This window comes from Epinephelus fuscoguttatus, linkage group LG17 (assembly GCF_011397635.1).
Source record: "Epinephelus fuscoguttatus linkage group LG17, E.fuscoguttatus.final_Chr_v1".
Taxonomy (NCBI): Eukaryota; Metazoa; Chordata; class Actinopteri; order Perciformes; family Serranidae; genus Epinephelus; species Epinephelus fuscoguttatus.
Window position 1 is genome coordinate 7313497 of NC_064768.1, and position 23675 is coordinate 7337171.

The 23675-nt window shown below is 39.9% G+C and overlaps 1 protein-coding gene across 4 annotated transcripts in view; it reads left to right on the forward strand.

The window, feature by feature from the left end:
- Nucleotides 1-23675, forward strand: part of LOC125904188 (collagen alpha-1(XIV) chain-like) — a 332522-nt gene that overhangs the window by 220483 nt on the left and 88364 nt on the right. For all 4 annotated transcript variants that reach the window (XM_049601434.1, XM_049601435.1, XM_049601436.1 and 1 more), the window contains exons 28-34: nt 1020-1143; nt 8082-8225; nt 8697-8861; nt 9470-9508; nt 11622-11760; nt 14336-14478; nt 14823-14932. In XM_049601434.1, the coding sequence (XP_049457391.1) occupies nt 1020-1143; nt 8082-8225; nt 8697-8861; nt 9470-9508; nt 11622-11760; nt 14336-14478; nt 14823-14932 (864 nt within the window). The remainder of the gene's footprint in view (nt 1-1019; nt 1144-8081; nt 8226-8696; nt 8862-9469; nt 9509-11621; nt 11761-14335; nt 14479-14822; nt 14933-23675) is intronic.

Sequence of the window (23675 nt, forward strand, 5' to 3'; positions counted from 1 at the left end):
CTGGAAGTTCTTGCTTCATTTTACGCCTGGTATTAACATGAATTTTAGGGATTCAAACACAAGTGGACAGCCAAAACACATCGCCATTCACACCTGTGTCTATCATTGTAGCTTACCGTTTGTGTTCAGATTTTGTTCTCGCTAACGTGCTCACTGGATAGGTCAGGCACCTAACTTTTCATCCAACTTTTCATAAAATGGTGAAGTTATACAGGGTGAGCGCTCTGTCTCTGAAACAGCCACCACATCCTGCAGTGATAACCTTGTACATGTTGGGATCTCTGCAGGTGGTTTGAGTGATTGCATTACAATGTTTCTTGGGGGTTGTTTACACTTGTAATTAGCAGTGTTCACTTGTGATTCGATAGCCGAAGACGCATGTTAAAATCAGGTATAAACAGGCCTAAAGGCTCTTTATAGATGTGGACTACTCTTAAAGGTTAGTTCAGATTTTTTAAATGAATATTTCAAATTTCTCCCCTGACCTCAATACAATGGAAGCAGAGCTGGGTGACAAGAAGACATAAAATATTACGATAATACCTTGCAACAAAATTGCAGGGTTGACTATTGGTGCTTTCACAAAATATTCACACAATGAGATACATAATCATTTGTGATGTGGACATAATGACTAAGCAGAAAAAGGCAAACAGCTAGAGCAGTCTGGTAAATTCAAAAAATTACATCACTTTACTCAACAGTTTTACAATGTTAGAATATCCAAAATCTAAGAACAGTACCTAGTCTCCAATCATTATATTAATATAATATGGATGTATTGCCCAGCCCTAAATCACATTTGATGTCTTAATGCATTGAAAAATTACTTTGAAAAACGGGAGTGTGTCCATGGCAGCAGAAACATGGAAAGACCATAGCATGCAAAATGAAAGGCATCTGCTTGGTTAGATCAAACTACGGTCTCTTTTTAAAGTCGTGACCCTTTAAACAAAACTCACTGTAAGACTTTGCACTTTCTTGATGTTTAATAGTTCTTTTATTGTATTGTCTGACAGGTTGCCATCGCCCAGTTCAGTGATGATGCCCGGACTGAGTTCAAACTGAACTCGTACAGTGATAAAGAGCGACTGCTGGATGCCATCAACAAGATCTCCTACAAGGGAGGAAACACAAAGACAGGTGAGTGCACCACAGACAGACACAGCATAGTGAGCAGGAATGTGACCTGCTTCTGTTGTAGAAATACTTGTGAGTTATTGAATGGTGGCTGAATCTGGTTCAGTGGCTGCAGCAGATAAAATCCAGATTTTTACCCAAAAGAAATCATCTCTAAATCTAGGGCTGCCCCGGACTAAGAATTTTCCCAGTCAACCAGTAGTCGTCATTTAGGGCCATTAGTCTCTGGCATGTTTACGATATTAATTTAATTATTAGATTATATATTTTGGGCGGGGCAACACAATGGTTTGAGTTCAAGGTTTGTGAAAGAATAGTGTAAGTTACATTGTTAACACTGTGCTACATTACAGAGAAATACAAAACCGCACTAAAGAACCTTCATTAATATAGTTCTATATTTTATCTACAAGTGCATGTCACACACTGAGCGAGCCGCCTGTTAATGACGCTGTCGGCAAAGCAGTAATGATTGTGCTAAGTGGCTAATGGGCATATAGCTACTTCCATGTTTCACATGATATGTCATGTTTGTAGTCGACGAATGAAGATGAGTTTACATATCACCTTGGATTCATCTTTCACCTTCTCAAAATGATCTCACACTTTGGATTTTGGTTATTAACTAGGGACTACTAGGGGCTGTACACATGCTGCATCTTCAACTGTCTGAAAAATTGAGGTCAGGCGCTAGGTACTACTCTTGTGCCTTTTTTGTGCGAGCTTTCAAGAGCCCAAGACAGGTTGCAGCTGAGGTTGCTAAGCAACCTTAACAAGCATCGTATGGCCTATTTACCTGAAATCCTGAGCTCTGGGTAGCCCTGCACTAAAATGATCAACTTTTCCATATTTATCAGACTGAATATTTACAGAAGAAGGGAAAGATACCTGTCAGCTGTGATTGATTAACGTGACTGCTGACTGCTGAGCGTGGCCGCTTCCTGTGTCTGTCCTTTCAAATTAAATTCCCGCATGGTTCAGTCATATAGGATTCGATTTTTTTTTTGACAAGAGGCAGGTCCTCACAAACTTTCACGTTTGTTTCTTCTGCAACTAAGCGACCAATTAAATATTGCTGACTAATGACCTTTCTGGTCGATTAACTGTCAATAAGAGGGCAGCCCTATCTAAATTTGAGAAAGACACCATATGAGACACACACACACACACACACACACACACACACACACCACCTATTATCAATAGTTACTGAGCAGCAGGCAACCACACACAGAAAATTAAAAGTGTGAGAAAATGTGTGTTTGCATTTGTGTCTGCAAGTCAAACATTTGCATGTTCTTACCCTTGTGAACACGTCTTCATGCATACATTCATGTAAAACAAGTTTACATAAGAATGTGATCACACATGTTTGCATTAATGCCGACAATCTTGTACGTGTATAAGATGTACAGCAGCCTATATTTCTTGAGTGTGTGTGTGTGTGTGTGTAATGAGAGGAAGTCTGTGGGGAAACAGGGAGAGGTGTAGTCATTAATCAGTGTTTACAAAGCAGCGCAGTCACTTTCTCCTGCAGCGACGGGACTGCAGAGATTTGTAACAGTGTCACTGCTGTGGAGAAATTCTCCCACTGCTAATGTCACACTGTAAAACACTAATCCTCCTTTTCTGTCAGGAAGCAGCAGTTTGGGGCATTTAAGAGCACTCAATCGCCTCGTTCTGCACAGTGCAATTAAAAATCTGTTTCCCAGTGTTCCCACAGGCCTGAAGGGTATTTGATTACTGGATCTGTCTGACAGACCTGGTGCTACTTGACTTCTTTATTAAAATGTATTAACCCTGCAGCAGCTCTGTGGTCCGTCCTGCATAAAACATCTCATCCTGAAGAAAACCCCTGTGATCAATACATACATAGGCTGCTGTTTTAAAATGAAACAACCAATTATAATTTTGTGAAGTTGACCATTTTACTATACATACATACATAATACTGAATAAATAAAATGATATAAAACAGATGCCTGCCATCTGGACAAGCTGAGATACGGAGAGTTCAATCTGTTCCTTTTACCTCATGGGTGACTCGAGTAAAATCTTGATTATTTTTCATTCATTTTTTGTTTCTACACCACAGACATCTACACAGTGTAATGCTGGTGTATGTATATGTCTTAAGAATATATGCAGCTTCCCTGATTAAGAGAGTTTGCTGCATTCATTTGAACTTTTTAACTGGATTTCACTCAAAGACCAAACTTTTCCTTTTTTCTCCTTTTTTTATGCAAGTTCAGCAGCTTAGTGCGATAGTTCCATGAGTTTTATTAACTTCATTAGTCATCAGGTGAAAAACCTTTCAACAGAAAAACACAGAAAAAGAAAAAAAAAACATCACAGACCCAAAGAGGCTGACAAAAATATCAAAATATGTGTTCCTCAAAAAGCAGTGGTCAGAATTTCACCAACTATTAATGTAACGAAAGAATCAAGTGCTGTATTTATTGATGAAAGTGTGCATGGCCTATTCAATTTTAACTCATAACTCAAGATGACTTGATTTGACAGTCCTAATGAAATTCTCTGGAGACATCTGGAGTGGTGTTACGACCATGCCTACAAAAATTCCACCAAACTGTCACATGGTGGCACTGTAATTAAGGCATTATTGCCCCTCACACCATAAGCCCAAATGATTGGAAATATGACACACAAGTCCAGCTGAATTAGTCTTACAAAAATGATTCTGTGAGGGTCCGCCCGCTGGATTTTTAATTGTTTTAAAAAAGTCAAATTAACAGATCTTGATGAATTTTGAGTTTATTAACACTAAACATATTATACAACCTCTTTGGAGAAATATACAACTTTCTATTATAAATGAGCAAGATGAGTCAAAAAACATGGCGGTCATCAATGAAACAACCTTGTTCAGGGTGAGGCTTGGCAGGAAATAGGCCATAACTCAAGTTTCCTTTGGGCAATTCTGATTAAACTCAGTGGACACATCATAACTAACATCTTAACTTACATACCAAATTTTGTTAAGTTCCGTGAAGGGGAGCTAATGACTTGACTTTGAGTGTACTGTTATTGGATTGCTGCATACGCTGTAATGATGGGACGCCTTTGTGACTGGTCTAACTCCTTTTTCAGACAGAAATAAACAAGCTGAAGTGACTTTGCTCAGCCGCCTGGTGGAGCACTACTCTTAAAGGCTCTCGCTTAACTTTAGTAGTGCACTCATTTAAAGACTGTCTAAGTCTTCCTAAGCTTGAAAAGTTTTTGTCACATACAACAAACATCTCCTCACGATATGCTAGCTACATGTCCTCTGAAAATGCTGTGAAAAAGTCCAGTCTCTGTAGGCAGCCCAGGCTCCGCGAATGGCAACAAAAACATTTTGGTCCAGGCTGCACCAACCAGCCAGCGTGAGACCAGTGAAAGCAAGCACACACACATGAACATAGTGCCTATGTCTCACGGTCTCTCACCAACGCACACACGTGAATGCGGTGCCCAGAGAGGCAGTTAGAGCTACAGGCTACAATGAGGCTAAAAGGAGCTAGCTCCATTGTGTTTGAAAACATTGTTGAACATAAACAGAAGTGAAGTGTTTTTGTTGCCATTGGCGGAGCCTGGGCTGCCTACAGAGACCGGACTTTTTCACAGCATATTCAGAGGACGTGTAGCTAGCGGATCGTGAGGAGATGTTTGCTGTATGTGACAAAAACTTTTCAAGCTTAGGAAGACTTAGAGAGCCTTTAAATGAGTGCACTACTAAAGTTAAGCGTTATACCGACTGCCTCTCTGGACTTTGTAGAGCAGTCAGTCCTGCACAGTCTTACTGCAGATCACAATATGGTGAAGACACTTGTTCATAGCTTTTACTGGTACACTGTGGTGCTTTCGATTGCTCCAGGCTGCGCATAGGCTGATTGGTTCAGTCCAGTTTGACTTGACTGTGTGTCTTACCCTGACCCATTGCTTCAGTTCCAAAAATGTTCTTTTTTTTTTTAACTAAAGCTGTTAGTTAGGCTATTATAATGTTTCCAGGAATAGCAGATTTTATTTGCCAACCAAACCACGCCAGCATACGCTATATCAGTTCTCATTCCAATGTATTAGTCAGATAAAGGCAGTTTAATTGGATTTTTAAATAAGTCTGGGATCTCAGGTGTCTTCTCATTTCTTGATACAGCCCTAAAGTGCTGTGCCATAGTACTTTAGTGGTCTTAGATGTGGAATTGGTCCCTGACTGCTGCAGAATGGCTCCTAACTGTTCCTGGACAAAACACACAAGACTGATTCTCTTCATTCATTCTGTCATCCTTTAATAAAAATTCAGACTGTGGCTGCTGGGCCTGTGGTTTCCCTGCTGAGCCACTCCGATGTTCATTTATATCAACATGCTGTGCACCAATTATCATGGTCTGTCATCACACTATAGTAGCTACAATTTTTGTGTTAAGTCGTTGTCTTGCAGTGGCATCTAGTGATTAATTTGTATGAAACCTGAATTTCAGTTGTCAGTGCTCTCATTGTCTCCACAAAGTAAACAATAGATGTTAGATGGGGGACAAACAGATCTTCCAATGCAGGGAAACCAGCTGCAGGAACAGCAACTGTAAAGGTTACTGGAACATGGAGTTCAGATGCATCCATTTAACTGGCACCAAATTAAAATCCTACAGTCTCAGAACAACCCCATGATATGGGGAAACAAAGTGGAAAAAAGTCCACTGTGAAACAGCATTTGGTTCAAGACTGTTTCTCCTCTCCATTTACAGAAATTTGATCTGTTATGTCCTGTGTCTCTTATGTAATCATTTATTAACAACAACCAGCAGCTCTATAGTTCGCACTCAGTAGGTTGGTTGGTCAGTCCGATTAAAAAAAAATCCCCAACCTTTGGCAGGTAGTTTTTGCCTTCAGAAGCTGATATTTGGTATGGAGGTTACGTGTGTGTGTTTGTGTGAAGTTGTGTGATTGTGTCTTTGCCAGTGGGCTAAAAGGGGGCATGGTAATGGGGGATGCATTTGCAAACGTGGTCACAGATATTGCAAATTTACGCTTGTTACATTGAATTCTCATTGAATTCTCTCTTTATTTTGTATGTCGTGTATTACATTGCAGGAAGGATAGTCAGCACACTTGATGCTCCCAGTTCATGTGCATTTATTTAGCACATCCCAGAAATACACACACAGTATTTTTGGGATGTGCTAAATAAATGCACATGAACTGGGAGCATCAAGTGTGCAGACTATCCTTTTTGACTTTATGTATGTTTTTTGGTCCAGCACCTGTTTAATTGGATGTGTGCGGCTGCTCTGTTTTTTGTGTATTACATTGCAGCAAATCACCAAACCAAATTGTGAAAAACTTAAGAATGCAGTTAAAAATGAATTTAACTTCTCGTCACACTCTCTTCCTCAGTAGCTGCAGTTACATGCATTATTTCTTTAATTCTATGGAATTCATTTTGGTTAGAGATTCCAACTGAACTGTTTACATGGACGCTAAATAAAGTGATCCAGTAAGGGACCATACACATGCTATGTCTTTAATCCCCTGGAAAATGCATGGTCGAGGGGGTGGGTGCTACTCTCTGCTTTTTTGTGCCAGCTTTCAAGAACATGACGGCAGGGTGCGTCTAAGGTTGCTAAGCAACCATAACAAGCATCGCATTATAGCCTATCTACCTGAAATCCTGAGTGCAGAGCTGACCTTCTTCTAAGCACTGTTTGTGTGTAGGCCAATTGTAAGTGGGACAGATGTAAAGCTCTGGGTGGCCCTGCACTTAAATGATCAACTTCTTCTCCATATTTATTACAGACTAATATTTACTGATGAAGTGAAAGATATCTGCATGCTGTGATTGGTTAGTCCTTGTCACATCACATGCTGTGCATGCTGCTGGCTCAGAGTGCAGTAATGTTGCGCCCTGAAAAATAGGCACTTGGAAATGTGTGGGCATTGTGACTTCATCACTCTAGTGTTTGAGCATGCCTGCTGCGCATCTACATTAAAACCAATAGATCTGAGAAAGCAAAAATGCAGCATGTGTATGGCCCCTAAGATGTGCATCTACATCCACCAGAGTATTTCATAGGATTATACTTTTTTTAAAAAAAAAAAAAAAAAAACAGGCACAGAGTGGTTCTATGTGCTGCCAAGTGTCTTATCTGCCGGAAATATAACAGAGGAAGTTGTAACCCAGGTTATTTTCTGTGGCAACCAATACACATGCCCCCTAAACACTTCACATCCAGACTATCAGTAGCTACTACAATTTACCATTGTTCCCTAAACATCTCATATGCAGGCTACTGCAACAGGTAGTGCATGCAATTTATTGATTACAGCACTCACTTAAGCACTCACAGAGCATTGAATATTTTTTGAAATTTGTCAAAATCTGCAGTTGCGGCACGTAAAACGGCCATTGCAACATGGTGTGTGCAGCACACACACCAGCTACGTCCACTAATAATCCCCCCACGTGGGGCAAACATGCACCTTTTTTTTTTTCCCCCAGTGAGAAACAATCAGGTTTACACAGTTATTAGGTAGTAATATTTTCCTTTTGAATGGAATAAGGTTTAGGGTTACAGCACCCCTCTCAACCTGACTGAAAAGTTCTCGCTATCAGACCAGTCCCTTCTGATTGAGATGATTACATGAGGCATTTTAATCTGATTGACTATTATTCTCATCATTTGTGGAACAACAGGGTCCATGTAAACAGATCTGGGATTTAAAATCAACTTATTAAAAGACGGAGTTTAATTTACCTTAATATTTTTTCCATACTACCCTGTATCAATACACAGTGCAGCATCAGTGTCTGCTGCTGCTGCTGCTGGAAGCATGTGTTCCCTCTCCCGCATCTGTTTTTAGGACTCTGAAGTACAGAAATAATTTTAAAATGATTGTATGATCACAGCATTTAGCAGAATGATTTGCATCGTCTGTCCAATCAGGTCGAGCCATCCAGCATGTGAAGGAAAACATCTTCACAGTAGAGGGAGGAGTCAGGAGGGGAATCCCCAACGTCCTTGTGGTCCTCACCGATGGCCGATCTCAGGATGACGTCAACAAGGTGTCCAAAGAGATGCAGATGGAAGGTCAGAGCTGTGTACTTTAATTTTTTACATGATAACAAGTCCCAGATATCCAGTTTGGATTTCAGGATTTAAGAAGAATAGGCTTGTTTTGTTGGTTTTGTTCAAATGACTGCATTTGAAGCATCAACAGAAAGAAATAGCAGCACTAAATTTAATTTGCTGGTCCAGTTGGTCACCTTTTAGGACTATATCTTACATTTTCATTCATTCAAAATAACATTTTTTTTTCAGTGGTGTAATCAAGCAGAATGTAATGCACTTCTCTACAAAAAAGGTTTTACAGTATATACCTGCATATCACATGCAGTACAGAAAATGTAGCACTCATGTAAATCTGATGTTAATTCAGATAGATCATTTTTGGCTTGTAAAATATTTTCTTTCAATTTTAGAGTCCTCATCCTCATTCTTCCTCTGCTTGTTGCCATATTGAAGACAAAAGTAATTTACCGTCTCTGTGTTTCTGTAAAGGGTATATTGTATTTGCTATCGGCTTTGCTGACGCTGACTACGGGGAGCTGGTGAGCATCGCCAGTAAACCCAGTGACAGACATGTCTTCTTTGTGGACGACCTGGACGCCTTCAAGAAGATTGAAGAGAAGCTGGTGACCTTTGTGTGTGAGGCTGCCACTGCCAGTGAGTAGCCGCCGCTCATCAGACATTCAGAGGTTGTCAGTTTCTAGTTGAAGACTGGAAGAGTTCCCCATGCTCCATGTTATGTAGGCACACTGCCTTTTAACAAGGTGGGGTTTATTTACATGTCACTTCTGATTTGGTAACACCTCTGACACTCCCACCGCTCACAAGACAACACAGCTCAAAGCCCATTTACGTACCTTTTTACACTGTTTTGAGGAAAAGGATCATTTAACCTGGAAATCATAGCAAACCTGTGCACATAATGTTCAGATTGAATGTGCCCCACATGATGGAGGTGTCTGTGGAACCAACAGTCCACTGTAGCTCTGTATTGCACTAAACTCTAAGCCCTGCCCTCTTTTTAGCAGTCCAGTCCAAGGTGAAGGATTTGATTTAAATCCCCTTTGTAACTGTACAATGGTCAAATATTGTTTCATCAGTACGTCACAGTACAGAAGCTAAAAATGCTCCAACTTCTGTTTTGCTTGCTCTTTATATAAAACATTGAATGTGGTTGACTGTGTTAACATGATTCTGCTGTATTTCAAGGCTCTCTGAAGGAATGTGTTTTTTTAATCCAACACACATTTTTTTGTCTCTCCCAGCTTGTCCGTCTGTGCCGATGAGCGGCAGCACAACTCCAGGTAAAAGATCAAAGATGAGGCTTTGAAGTATTGATATAAATAGAGAACAAGGGAGTAGCACAGAGTAAAGTCAAAGACAAACCCCTGCATATAAATCTACTGTGAACAGTGCTGGTCTTTTCCATGTGTCCGCATTGTAAAAGCAGAACAGTATGCACATGTTCTCTATATACCCTGAGGATGTGCAAGTAATATTCTTTTTGTGGCTGTTTATTTTCAAGCAACAAGCAGAATATCTATTTACTCATTGTTAGGTAGTGCAACTATGATGGTTTAAAAAGGCATAAAACAGTTATCTACAGCAGCCCATTTGGTGATATCTTGCTCCTCCAATTGCTTTTCTCTATTTCTGTTTTCATGTCTGATTTCATAAATAAGACTGAAAGCTGATGTTAACAAGGTGCCACAAGTCACACAGAAACCCAGCAGTGCAGTGAAATTGCAAAGCTCTAAAGTTCTTTGTGCTTACAAACTCGGACACACTTTTAAAATGTCTCTTGGGGACATTTTGTTTTATGACAACAATGCCAAATTGTGGGAGAGCCAAGTCCCAATATCAAAAAGTCACATCAGGGGGCTTTACAGTCTTACAGCATGTGACTTCCTCTGTTCTCAGACCCTTGCTACTGATCAGGAAAAAAACAAAGTTTAAAAATAGCAGGGAAAAATGGGGAAAAAACCTCAGGAGTTAAAGCAACAGAGGAGGGGCCCCTCTCCTTAGACGGCCAGACAAGGAATAGATGTCAGAAAATTGCAGTATTGAATCTGTATTGAGTATTGAGTCATTATGACCAAATTATGAACCGTCAGAAAACAGAAATTAGTCAGTTACTTAGATTGTATTCAACTTCAGTCAGGACCACATTAGTCAAAGAAAACTTTATTTCCATGTGCAGTATTATATTTGACAGTATGGCTCTGTTCTAGGGCCTCTCTGCCTTTCCCAGACTTACGCAGAAAGTCTCTTCCACATGCCTACGTGGAAATCTGAGGGCAGAGAGAGCACACCTTCCTGCCCTTCCACGTGCTTACATTGAAAGCCTTAAGACAGAGAGAGCACACCTCTCTGCCCTTCCATGCACCTATGTCGCAAGCCTGAGGCAGACAAAACAAACCTCCCTGCCCCTCCATGCATCTACATGGAAAGCTGAAGGAAGGGAGAGCAGCAGCAAAGCCCCCTAGGAACAGAACAGTGCAGCATCAATGACAAACAGAAATGACATTGATAAGTCAGACACAGCATGAAAGGAGGAGCTGGGGTGGAGGCGGGTTGCAAAGCAGCTTGCAGAGGAAGCAGCAACATAGGCAGATCAAAGCAGTTTAAACAGGGCGTCCTGAATGAGATTTGCCAATTGGTTGCATAGAAAGGAATCAATCAATTGATTCCATCAATCGAGCTGATCCATCAGTTGATTGGGCTGAGATCAGCTGATGCAGCTGGGATGTAAGCTGAGCTTGACATCGTGTCCTGCCTGAACTAACGCTATGCTCAGTTTTTCTGTCATGCACAAAGTGCAAGGACAAGAATTGCTGCTTAGCATTTCACCAGAAGTGTATTTTGTCAAGTGGTTCTATAAGTAATAAGTAAAACAGTAAAGGGTAGATATGAATTGTATTTGAATGCACTTTATACCTGCACTTGTCTTTGCTATGCACTTTATGTCTGTTTCTGCACTACGTATGTATTTTTATGTGGCAGCCTTTGTGTCCGAGACAGATTTCCCCAGGGGCAAATAAGGTAATCTTGAACACTCTGGATATATACAGTATGAAACATGTGCAGCAGTTGCAGTAGGCATTGCAGGTATAAGTGTACAATATAAAAAGTGCTATTAAATAAAATAGGTGCTGTAATTATTGCTGTGATAGGAGGTGAAATATCTCTCTGTCACACACACACATGCACTCCAATAGGATTAAAATCATAGGACCTGCCCTTGAGAAATACATGTGATTTCATGAAATTGTAAATTTAATGTTGTGTTTATGTTCAGTGGTGAGTTTCTCAGTTGTGGAATGCACCGAACTGTCAGCAGTGATCATCATCATCAGCTGGTGTAGCTCTGCTTTTATGGGATGTTAACAAGTTAAAATTCCTTCCATGTGTCATCAGGTTTCCGTATGATGGAGCTGTTTGGGCTGATGGAAAATCGGTATGGCAGCATGTCCGGCGTTTCTATGGTACCCGGCACCTTTAATACCTTCCCCTGTTTCCACCTGCACAGTGACGCTTTTCTGGCACAGCCAACCAGGTACACTAGTGTTCATTTTATCAGCATTTTTTTTTTTTATTTAATCTTTGTTATTGACCTGTTTCAATTGTCAAGTTTTTATTTAGTGCTATATTTAGTCAGTCACATCCTCTTTGTAGTTTTAGTTTTAGTTGACTAAAAGACTGGGTATTTTAGTAACATCTTAGTCAAATGAAACCATAAGTATTTTAGTGTAGTTTTCGGGAATGAAAACTGTTGATATTTCAGTCTTTTTTTGTCATCAGATTACAATGAATATAACAGTCAATCTTGTTGAGCCAAAACCAAAAATTGTCACTTAAGTCAAAATGATTTCACATAAAATTTTATCTTAACACAAGTTGAATTATTAAAGGAGTATTTCACCACCAGAGACATGGCCTCTTAATAAAGCTAGGATGTCTATGTAGTAGGAAGACACACATACTTTTGAAAGTGGTGCTATATAACCAGAGAAAACAGAGAAAGCGAACACTTTTGCTCAAGACGTTGAAAACCCAGAATTCACAGCGACACAGCATACCAATAAATGCTCAGCTGGTAAGTGTGGAGTAATGTGAACACGTCTGTTTGAAACAATGGCAGCCGGCTGGCAAGAAACCATTTCAGTCTCTTAGACTTAAACATTAAGCTAAAACACATTTCTGAAAACATTTGAGGCGAGTAATAGGCAACTAAAACAGAATTTTTTACCGTGCAGGAAATGTTATGGATGTTCACAAACTCTCTTACTGCTAAACACAGAACTAAAATATGTTTCTAAACATGTAAGCGAGAAATAGGCAATGCGGCAACATAGTCTTGAGTCTGGAGTCTCCATCCAGCACTCACTGTATTTCCTCATCACTGATGACACAGAGGGAAGTCTGCACCTCGTTTATCGTCCACAGAACGAGGCTGCACGCAGACATTTTTACAGCAAAATAAAACAGGCTGCAGTGAGAGTCTCTCTCCATGGATATTCTAAAATAGCGGGTTTGTGCATTTAGTCCTTCTCAGGCAAGCTCAGGGGTTCAGTGTTGTCATAACCCACAGAAACGACACTTGGCAACGCTTTTTTTTTTCTCCAAGAGAGGAGTGGAATACGTGCAGTTCACATAATCCAGTTGAAATTAATATATATTTTTCAACGCTTGAAGATCCACTCATTACTAAAAGTGTATGTCATCCAAGAGAAACAATAAAAAGTAATGAAATGGTCAAAGTTGTAACAGTGAAATTTCAGGTGTGCTGATGGATTAAATCAGTGAAGTGCCCTTTTAAAAATACAAATTTGCAGAAAGTATCTGATCAAGTGGTCTAATGGTATCAATCTAAGGAATACATTGAGACAGCCTGATGTTGTCATTGTTAACTCTAGAGGGAAACTTAGGATTTTTTTAACCTGAACCCTATTTTCTCATGTTTTTCCTTTTAAGTGACTAATGGAGACAACAATGTTTGAAACTGGTCCAGTACTGAGTGAGAGGGCTCCAGTCAGAGCGGCAAAATGGACTGCAATGTAATCCAGTGGGCATTTGAGCACCGTCAATTTTTGTCCACTAAAAGCCACTGACAGGCTTACAAGTTTCTATCATTGTCACTTAAAGGATTTTATGGAGAACTGAAAGTTTTTCTGTACCTTTTGCTGATCTGTTTGTCGTTGTGACCAAGTCTTGCTGAAGGAAAAGTCTTGTTCTGACATCTTAGAAGAGATGACTTGCTGCAGGAAAAACAAAGGTGGAAAGGGAAGTGAGGCAGGAGGAAGACATTGTTGTGTTGCAGTACAGAAAGTGTAGCTTTTAAATGATTTTCAGTGTCATGGCAAAATATTCAGTTGATTTTGACAATGGTTAAAAGTTTGCAAGATTTCGGAATGAGACTTCTCCTTGAGTGAGACTTGGATACACACACACTAATTAAAAAACAGACCAGTGAAAGGAATGGAAATGAGTTTGATTTCTCCGTAGGGATCCCTTCCATAATGTTGTCAGACACTTATATGAACACTTATATGGATTTATATTGATGGTGCACAATTGCCTGTCGGGATTACATGCAGCCGGTTTCACTGCTGCAGATGCAGCCCTCTCTCTCACTACTGGACCAATACCTAAAAATGATTGTCACTCAGGCACAAAAATATGGGAAAAAGGGTCGAGGTTCAAAAACACTAAAGTTACCCTTTAACTTAAGAAAGTTACCTCAAGCCCTGCTGACTGTGCACATTGTATGCTGTGATTGTAGTCTAGTTATGGTGCACACAGCAAAGGAAACAAAACTGCTACACCAAGAAAAAAAAATCTTTTCCTTTCAATGAAAAAATAAAAAGAAATTTCATTTTAGTCCTGCTGTTTTTCAAGAATATTGCATGTTGATACAGTCACAGTTAGTGATGTCAGTGCTGTCTCGTCTTAGTTGTGGAAAAAAGGTTGTTGAGAAACATATTTAGTCGTAGTTTCTGTTAATGAAATTAATAGTAAGGTACACAGTTGCATTCATAGTCATTTTTCATAAATAGAGATATAAATATATACATAAATATAAAGACTTCCAAGTGTTTCCCTGGGTCTGATGTGTCCCTTCTGGCTCACAGGTACATCCATCCTGAAGGGCTGCCCTCTGACTACACCATCACCCTGCTGTTCAGACTGCTGCCCGACACTCCGGAGGAGCCCTTTGCTCTCTGGGAGATCCTCAATAAGAACAACGAGCCTCTGGTGGGAGTCATCCTGGACAGTGAGTCTGGCCTCTCTGCTGTGAAAACATCTGGGTTTCACCCAATAAAATCAATAGAAACACATTTGTTTCTCTTAGTTATTATTTCTGTAATAACAAATCCATCACAATCATGAAGTGAATGTACTAAACACTAGGGACACTCAGTGTTGCCATTCAGGAGCAATTCAGGTGAAAGCTGCTGAGTTCCATCAGGAAATCAATACCAATCACACAGGGGGAAAAAATATGAATAAATGGATTTTTTGTGAGACAAAAGTGTTTCTTGTTCAGTATAGAATAAAGAACAATCCACACTGTTGTTGTTGTTGCTGTTGACATGTAGTTTGTGCATCTTCCTGCAGATGGAGGAAAGACTCTGACGTTCTTCAACAATGACTACAAAGGAGAGTTCCAGACGGTCACCTTCGAAGGGCCAGAAATCAAAAAACTCTTCTACGGCAGCTTCCACAAGGTCAGAATTACTCCTGTCTGACTGACTCCTGACATACTGACTGACTGATCATCTGTCAGAGTGACTGACACACTAAAGATTCATCTTTACTTTAGCCCGAGAGTGTTCACCAGGAAGCTGTACGCCTTAAATGATGCCGACTCAACCGATTTTAGACTTGACAGTGACAAGTGTTATATCTGCTTTTATTTCATAAAGTTGGACAAGCTGTCGTTAGTGTGACAATGTTGTGATGAAGTGTAGGATTGCTCACACAGTAATGTTCAGATAAATGTGACCGTAGCAGAATAATAGTTGGAAGTTGAAATTTACTCCTCACTCAAAATATTTGTCTTTCCATCTCTTTTGTGGCCTGAAGACAAAGCTCAGCTCGTCTGGGGGCAGAACTATGAAGCAAGTGTGAAGGAGCCAGTCTATCTTTGCCTTAGTTGGCGCAACAAAATCTAAAACCCCAGTGTGAGATCATGGGTACCACAACGGAGGTTATTGAGTTTTGAGCTATGTTTACTGAAGCTTTCTCAGGCTCTATGCGCATTCCCATAAAAGGGGGTGTTTACTGCACAAAATGGACCAATCTTGCTGCCTTCTTCTGCCTTTGAAGAATTAAAAAATCTTTCGTCTGTCATTAACATTTTAGGAACAGGTTCAATTTCCTTTTTACATCCATAAGAAGCCTTTAGAGACATTTGACCAAAAATCAGTGAAGAAAATGTGGTAGCTGGACACATTTGCAACAAGACAGAGGAACGGGGCGCACAGAATCATTTCATAACTCAGATAGCTCACGTTCCACAGGTCAGATAATGATATTCAGGTGGATGATGATGACGAGGAGGAGGAGGATGTGGGCCACACACAGAATGTAGAGGACACCTCCACCCCTTCATGCAGCTGCACTGCCAAATGAGAGACAGGGAGGGAATGATGACAGCCACATAGGTAACTCCAGTGGAGAGAGGCAAAGGAGGTTATGTGTCCTTTCATTTTGTCACGTATTGCGAATTTCACCAAAAGAACAATAACTGCATCGGGATCGATGTGTAAGGTTTCTGTGCGCAATATGTTTTTTTGGATGACAGATTTAAAAAACTGATCTGAAAAAAATGGACTCCGTGTGCAAAGACCTTTAGGTAAGGTTAGGTTTTATTGTCCCCAAGGGTAAATTCTTTTCCACAGCACTGTACTTGTTAGACTCAGCATGAAAAACAATGACACACAAACACCGACACTTGACACTGGGGCAGCTGTGACTGAGAGGTAGTGTGGGTCGTCCTCAATCCCAGGCTTGTGAATGGATGGTCAGCTGAATAGCAGGTGGCGCCTTGTATGATAGCAAAGCAGAAAAACCCAGCAGCACTCCCTAATAAGTATAATACTTTCTGCACAGCTTTGCTCAGTGGCATTTATAACTTATTCCCTCATCTAAGGATCTTCATCACTCAATATAATCAGGAAAAGCCAACAGATCCGTTCGGTCCCTAAACAACTTCTCCTTATGAAGAGAGCTGCTTACATTTCTGGCACATGATGAACGATGACACTTTTTCAGATTATCAGTAAAAGTTGCTTTGTATAGCTGATTTCAAAACTGGTCTGGAGCAGGTGAGGTGTGCAGTGTGAGTTATCATGAAGATATAGCCAGGTTAAGAGAGAGCTACTGTCGTAACGCTAAAAACTCTGGCTTAAGGCCCAACATACCTCGAGTCAGAGCATGCCTCTGAGGTTGCTTTAGAACAAGTGTGCACTGTCAATGAACCAGAAACACAAACCTTTGTATGACAAAGCTCGACTTGCTGCTTAAGTACATTATAGTCTTTAGTTAAGATAAGCCTTTATTCATACCCACAGGGGGAAGTCAGTCGTTGCAGCAGCACAAGGACGGAAATAAGTATAGAGAAAAAGTACAAAAATGAATAACAAGAGGTCTATAAAACTAACATTAGAATAGAAAATAATAATAATTACACAACAGCAATGAAAGACTAAATCAGTGATTAGTTGCAGCAAAGTCAGCAAGGTGGAGTGTATGTAAACAGTGTGCACCAGAATCATAAATATATCACACTCAGGTTTATTGCCAATAGGATTTCACATACAAGGAATTAGCCTCATAAATACAGAATGGAAAAATGCACAATAAAAATATGGATAAATACTATAAAATGTGTACAGTATATGTGTTTAAGTTCAAGCTGACTCAACTACTGTAACACACTTTTTACTGGCCTCCCAAAAAAACATCACTGAGAGACTTCAGTTCATTCAAAACTCTGCAGCTCAGCTGTTAACTCAAACCAAGAGGAGAGGCCAGGCAACTCTGAGCTGCTCTGCACTGGCTTCCTGTTACATTTACCATTGCCTCTCCACCGCTTTCTCCCTCTCAACCTCCTCCTCTTCCCTCTCATCTCCGTTTACCCTCTCTCCGTCCTCGCGTTCCTCCTCCCCTTCCCTCTCCTCCTCCTTTCTTTCCTCCTCCTCCTCCTCCACCCTCTCCACCTCCCCTTCCCTCTCCTCCTCGTCCTGCTCCCTCTCCTTCCTTTCCTGCTCCTACTCCTCCTCGCCTTTTTTTCCTCTTTCTCCGTCCTCTCCTCCTCCCTCTCAACCTGTCAACCTCTACTCCCTCTCTTTACCTCTCTCCGTCCTCCCTTTCCACCCCCTTCTCCGTCTTTCTCCTCCTCCTCCTCCTCCTCCTCCTCCTCTTCCTCCTCCTCTTCCTCCTCCTCCTCCTCTCCTCCTGGCACTCATTCTTCTGTTGTCTGAAGCTGGCTGTGCAGTGAGACAGCAGTGGGAGTCCTGACAGGCCGACTGTAGTTGAGTTGTGCCCTGATTCTGAACCTGCTCACAGTCGTGTTGTGTTAGTGTCAGTGTGTCAGTGTTGAGGGATTCACTGACTGATCTGCAGTCACTTCTGTCTGCTCGCTGTCAGCAGAGCTTATCCTGCTTACCTTTTCACCTTTTCTTCTGCTAGCTGTGTGTGTGTGTGTGTCACTGCATACATAGTGGGTTTTATAATCCTGGAGGACCAGTACAGTACTTTCAGTGCCCACCTGAAGATTCTGTGTGACATTTCAATAGGTTTATGTGACTAGGGATCAGAGGACATCTCTAATTTGATCGTTTTCTCTGAACTTTGGCGAACTTAACTAACTTTAAAAGACAGAATGGTCCCCCGTGGGTCACAAAAGTTCAGTTTTCCTCAGCTTTGCAACGCTTTTCACACTAAACTCTGAATGTTTCTGGCTGTCATATTTCTTACTTCCTGAAAAGCTGATGTCTTGGAAATATGACAAGAGTGTAGAACATTCCTTTAGCAAGGTTTCTAAACTGATAGTACAGTGTTGCTTCACACTTCACACTCTTAAACAGGATTTGTATTACAGTTCTGCAGTGCTAATGCAGGTTCGAGGGAACTCTGCAATGCCTGTAAATCTGTATTTACACACACAGACACACACAAACATGCACACACACACACACACACACACACACACACACACACATGGCTTGTAGTAGATACAGTAGCACACTTTGTGATTACAGCTTACAGCTGGCTTTCCTGATATAGAATAAACCACCGTGACTAGATTTATTTCAGCCTCCAAAGTTTCAGATATTTTTACCTGAGCACTGCAGCCACATCAGTGAATATAAACCAAAATGTTTATAAACGTATACTATGCAGGACTTTACTAAAAAACAATGTATAGACTCATACAGTAAGTAATCCCTCTCAATCATCACTTGTGACTGACTAGAAGTGTGTGGTGGCGTCTTTATCTGCAGAGACTCTGCCTTCTGTCTGGATTTTCTTTTTTTGTTGTATTGGGGACATTGTTATTCACAGTGCACAGGTGAAATGGGGACTTAATAAAACCATAGCAATCACTTGCCAGACTGTAAGCAGCATATATTCAAGAAGAAGCTACAAAAAAACCTACAGTGTCAAAAAAATGCAGATACAGCGAGACAAAACGCTGGGCAAGCAAAGCCGGGGTTGCTTTTCACTTTCACCGGCAATATTGTTGGCAAAAGTAAGTGGCAACTGTTGCCTACTGTACCTTTAAATTCACTGTAGAAGTTATGTATTAAGCGTAAACAAAATATAATTTTTGACAGCCAGCTTGTAATTCATTTAAATACAAAAAATATTTCTACGAAACACTTGTCAAATCACAGGTTAGGTTCTGGTAGATACACAAGCTTATTTTCACAGCCACCTCTACATCTGCAGTGTATCCGGTGTGTAATAGTGTACAGTGACATAACGGATCCTGTTGTATCTCAATGTTATTCACATTTCAAATGAGCAAATTCACTCAGAAACAGTCACCAACATGGAGTTTGTTCCTCTGCTGATAAATCACTTTGACATTTACAACAAAGTCACAGCAACAGTGAACTTAAACTCAACAGACTGACCAAACACACACTGAACACAAATCCTGTCCCACCTCCTTACCTCATACTAATACTAATAGGGCTGCCCCCGACTAAGAAATTTTCCAGTCGACCAATAGTCGTCATTTAGGGCCATTAGTCGACCAGTCACCTGCATGTTTCCGATATTATTTAATTATTAAATGATATATTTTGGGCGGGGCAACACAATGGTTTGAGTTGAAGGTGTGAGAAAGAATAGTATCAGTAACATTGTTAACACAGTGCGACATTACAGAGAAATACAAAACCGTACTAAAGAACCTTCATTAATATAGGCCTATATTTTATCTATAAGTGCACGTCACACACTGAGCGAGCCACCTGTTAATGACGCTGTCAGCAAAGCAGTAATGATTGTGCTAAGTGGCTAATGGGCATGTAGCTACTTCGTGTTTCACATGACAAGTCATGTTTGTAGTTGACCAATGAAGATGAGTTTACATATCACCTTGGGTTCATCCTTCACCTTCTCAAAATGATCCCACACTTTGGATTTCCTGCCCGACATGTTATTAAAGGCTTTGGAAAGCAGAGCTAAATGGTAAACAAACATGGCAGCACACCGGTAAGGTAAGACAACACGTTTACATGTCGTTTTCTATATGTTCTCTGACATTTATCCTAACGATATGAGGCGGTCTTTGTGGAATAAAAGCTTGTTTAGTCGACTAACTTTGCACTTGAAGGGATGCCCGTTGACTTACGTTTTAACAGGTCTGACGTTGCTATGCTCCCCGGCTGTATCTAGGCTAACGGCTAACATGCTAACTATTATTTCTGTGTCACTAGTCACTTGAACAAATTTAGGACGATAGGAGACGGGTTGAAATAAACCGAAATTTCCCTTTAACTAGCCTGTGGAATAACCGCAGGTACCAGTCCTGTAAATGAGGGGCTGTACAAATGCCACATCTTTAACCACCTGTAAAACGCAAGGTTGGGCGCTGGGTGCTACTCTTGTGCCTTTTTTGTGCCAGCTTTCAAGAGCCCATTTGTTTTTATTTTGTTTGTTTGTTTTTTCTGCGACTAAGCAAAATGAAAATGAAAATGAAATGCCAACAAATGACCCTTCTGGACAACTAACATTTGGTTGACTATTAGAGTGCAGCCCTAAATACTGAAACTAATACTACTGCGAATTCTCTCCACTGCTCATCTTAATGATTAGTGATAAAATTGTCACTATACAAATGAAGTGGCTGTACATATTTACAGAAACAAGATATTTTAAAAAAAATGTTTTATTTTGTGACTCTACTGCTACTGCTATTACTACTACTATTAATAATAATAATAATAATAATAATAATAATAATAATAATAACCTTATTCATATAGAAGAGTTTATCCCTACAGAATCATGACAAAATTAAAAGAAATACTTAAAATGCAAAATGTTCATCTGTATATAAGTTACACACTGTGTGTTACATTGGATTTGTGAAGAAAACCTTGTTGTTCTTTCATGCCTCCACAGCTGTAAACAGGCGAACATTATTCATGAACTGAAATTAACAGGTATCACGTTTAACTAACTATATCAGAACTTCAATTTACAAACCTTCACTCAAGGCGTGCATTTAGAATTAGTGTACAAAATTATGGTTGAGAATGTTTTAACTTTTCACCTTCCTGCCTGGTATGGTCATCCTAACTGTACATCCAAGAATAAACCTTCTGTGATTGTGACAATCATAACGGCATGTCAAAAAGTAAAATGAAAATTACAGTGCAGTGCAAGATATGACTAAAATTTCCCAAATTTATTTTGATAAAATGCAGTACAAACTGAATTCTTAAGCACTGATTTGCAGGCTGAACTAAAATGGTCCATCAGTACTTTTGGTGTTTAAGACTACTGAAGTTGTTGATCCCTCTGTTGACTGTTTGCAGTGGTCTACTAATAAAAATAAAATAAAAAAAAAAAACTTGGCTCCCTTTGTCCACACAGTGCAGTGAGAGTGATAATATGAGACATGTATATTTTCCTCTGGCTGATGAAAAGAAGTCACAAATGAAGATGTCACGTGAAAATCACTTGTATGTTAAATGTGTGAAAGTGTTTATTTGATTGCAGGTAAACTCTAGTGATGTCTCTTCTCTCTGTGAAGATAAAAATAATGTTCACTTGTCACTTCATCAGAACATTATTCACAGCAGACAGCAAACTGTCAAACCGAGTAACTTCTTCTCTGACACACTGATTACTATACATGGAAATGAAGCTCACTATCCCAGTTGTTTGTAAAACTGTGTAATTTTGTAGATTATAATAATCTGTAGATGCTGAACTGTAATTTCTTGGCTCCAAAATGAATGCACAAGTAAGAATAAAATGTATTTATTTCTTCTGAACTAAACATGAAGGTCTGACAATAGCTCCAAAACAGCAAAATGGAAATGAAAAAACAAACAAACAAACAAAAAATAAAAACATGCTTGTGATTTCTTTCACTGCCAAATTAAGTCATGCTTATATATCACAGCTTCACTTATAGAATCAAAATTACAGAGCAGACACTTAAAGTTTATGGCCTGTTTTCCTTGGAGCTGTGTGTGCATGTGTGTGTTGAATGTCCTCCGTGCCAGGACAAACATGGAACATTTTAACAAGTTAATTTGCACTGCTGTGAATTATAATTGTACCCTATATAAAATGGAGATTAAAAAAGAAAATAAAAGGGGGAAAAAAAATGAGAAGCACGCACCAACAACCCGTGAATTCCCAAAAAAGAAAGCTCAGACAGCATCTTGATTTTTCTTCTTTTCTGTAGATACAGCAGGAAACAAACCAGAGAATAACTTTTACAAACTCTTTTTTTCTTCTCCCTGTCAAACGAAGGCATTCTGAAAGAGGGAGGTTAAAAGGGTTCAGATGTGTGAGTCACTGACAGCAGCCGCTCGCCGCTCTGTTTCAGTTACAGGAGAGGAGGGTTAATGATGTTGAGGAGCCACTCAGCACAGACAGGCAGCGTTTCATCCGCCTCACAGTTCAGCACTCGACTGTCCATGATGGTGACAGTACTTCCTGTAATTATAAATAGCAGCCACGCTCAGAGAGGTAATTTTAGTTTTTTTTTTTTCCACGTGTGCTCACGATTTTTGTCCCAGTTCCAGCTCTGCTGCAGGTTGTGGAGCTATAGACGTGGTTCTTCATAAAACTGTAAAAGCATTCATTTTGAACACGAGCTCATAATTCTTTAAAATGTAATATTAGATGTAAAGTCAGGGTATAGTTTTGTCCTGAATAAGCAATGCACAGAGGCAGCATTTTGTATTCATTTGTTTTTCATTTGAATTCATTCAGGATGAAAACACTAGTAGCGCTTAAGTCCAGTGTGTAGGATTGAGAAGGATATATTGGCACATATGGAATATAATAAGTATGTTTCCTTTAGTGTATAATCACCTGAAAATAAGAATCGTCCTGTTTTCGTTACCTTTGAATGAGTCGTTAATATCTACATAGGAAACAGGTCCTTCTCTACAGAGATCATCATGTTGCACCGCCATGTTTCTGCTGTAGCCCAGAATGGACAAACCAAACACTGGCACTAGATAGGGACATTTTTTGTGTACGCAACTGTAGTTTGAAGCCCCTCTATGGCGAGAGTGTTAGAAGAACACTGATTGTTTAATGTGAAACTGCTTTAATTAAGCACACCTTCTTCGCATAAAGAAGAAGCATAAAAACCTCCTGAACAATGAACACTAAAGGAATTCCAACCAGGAGAAGTTTCAACCTGTTGCAATCAGCAATCTTCACCACTAGAGGCTGCTAAATAGCCCTAACTTTTACACACTGGACCTTCAAAGCAACACTAAAACACACATACATGTAAAATTAGAACTGGAGAAAGCAAAAACATGGACAGCCATGTATGTATTCTTGAGTTTAAATTCACCTAAAAATAAGAATTGTTGTGTTTTTATAAACTTAAAATGCCATGTTGCACTGCCATATTTCTACAGTAACCCAGAACAGACAAACCAAAGACTGGCTTTAGATATTGCCATTTGCGTTTTCACATCAGCCACTGTAGTTAGAAGCCCATCTGCTAAGAACAGCATTGTGTGTGTGTGTGTGTGTGTGTGTGTGTGTGTGTGTGTGTGTGTGTGTGTGTGCATTTTGTGCATCAATTTTTAATTGTTTTGCAGGCTTTAAGTTTTTTTTCCTGTGAAAACAAAATTCCATCTTATTTACTGAATTATAAGACTTATTTTAAAGTGAAATTTTAATGCAATTCTTCCATCATCTATTCAGCAGTCTCCCTAGTAAAAAACAAAGTTTACTTTTGATTTA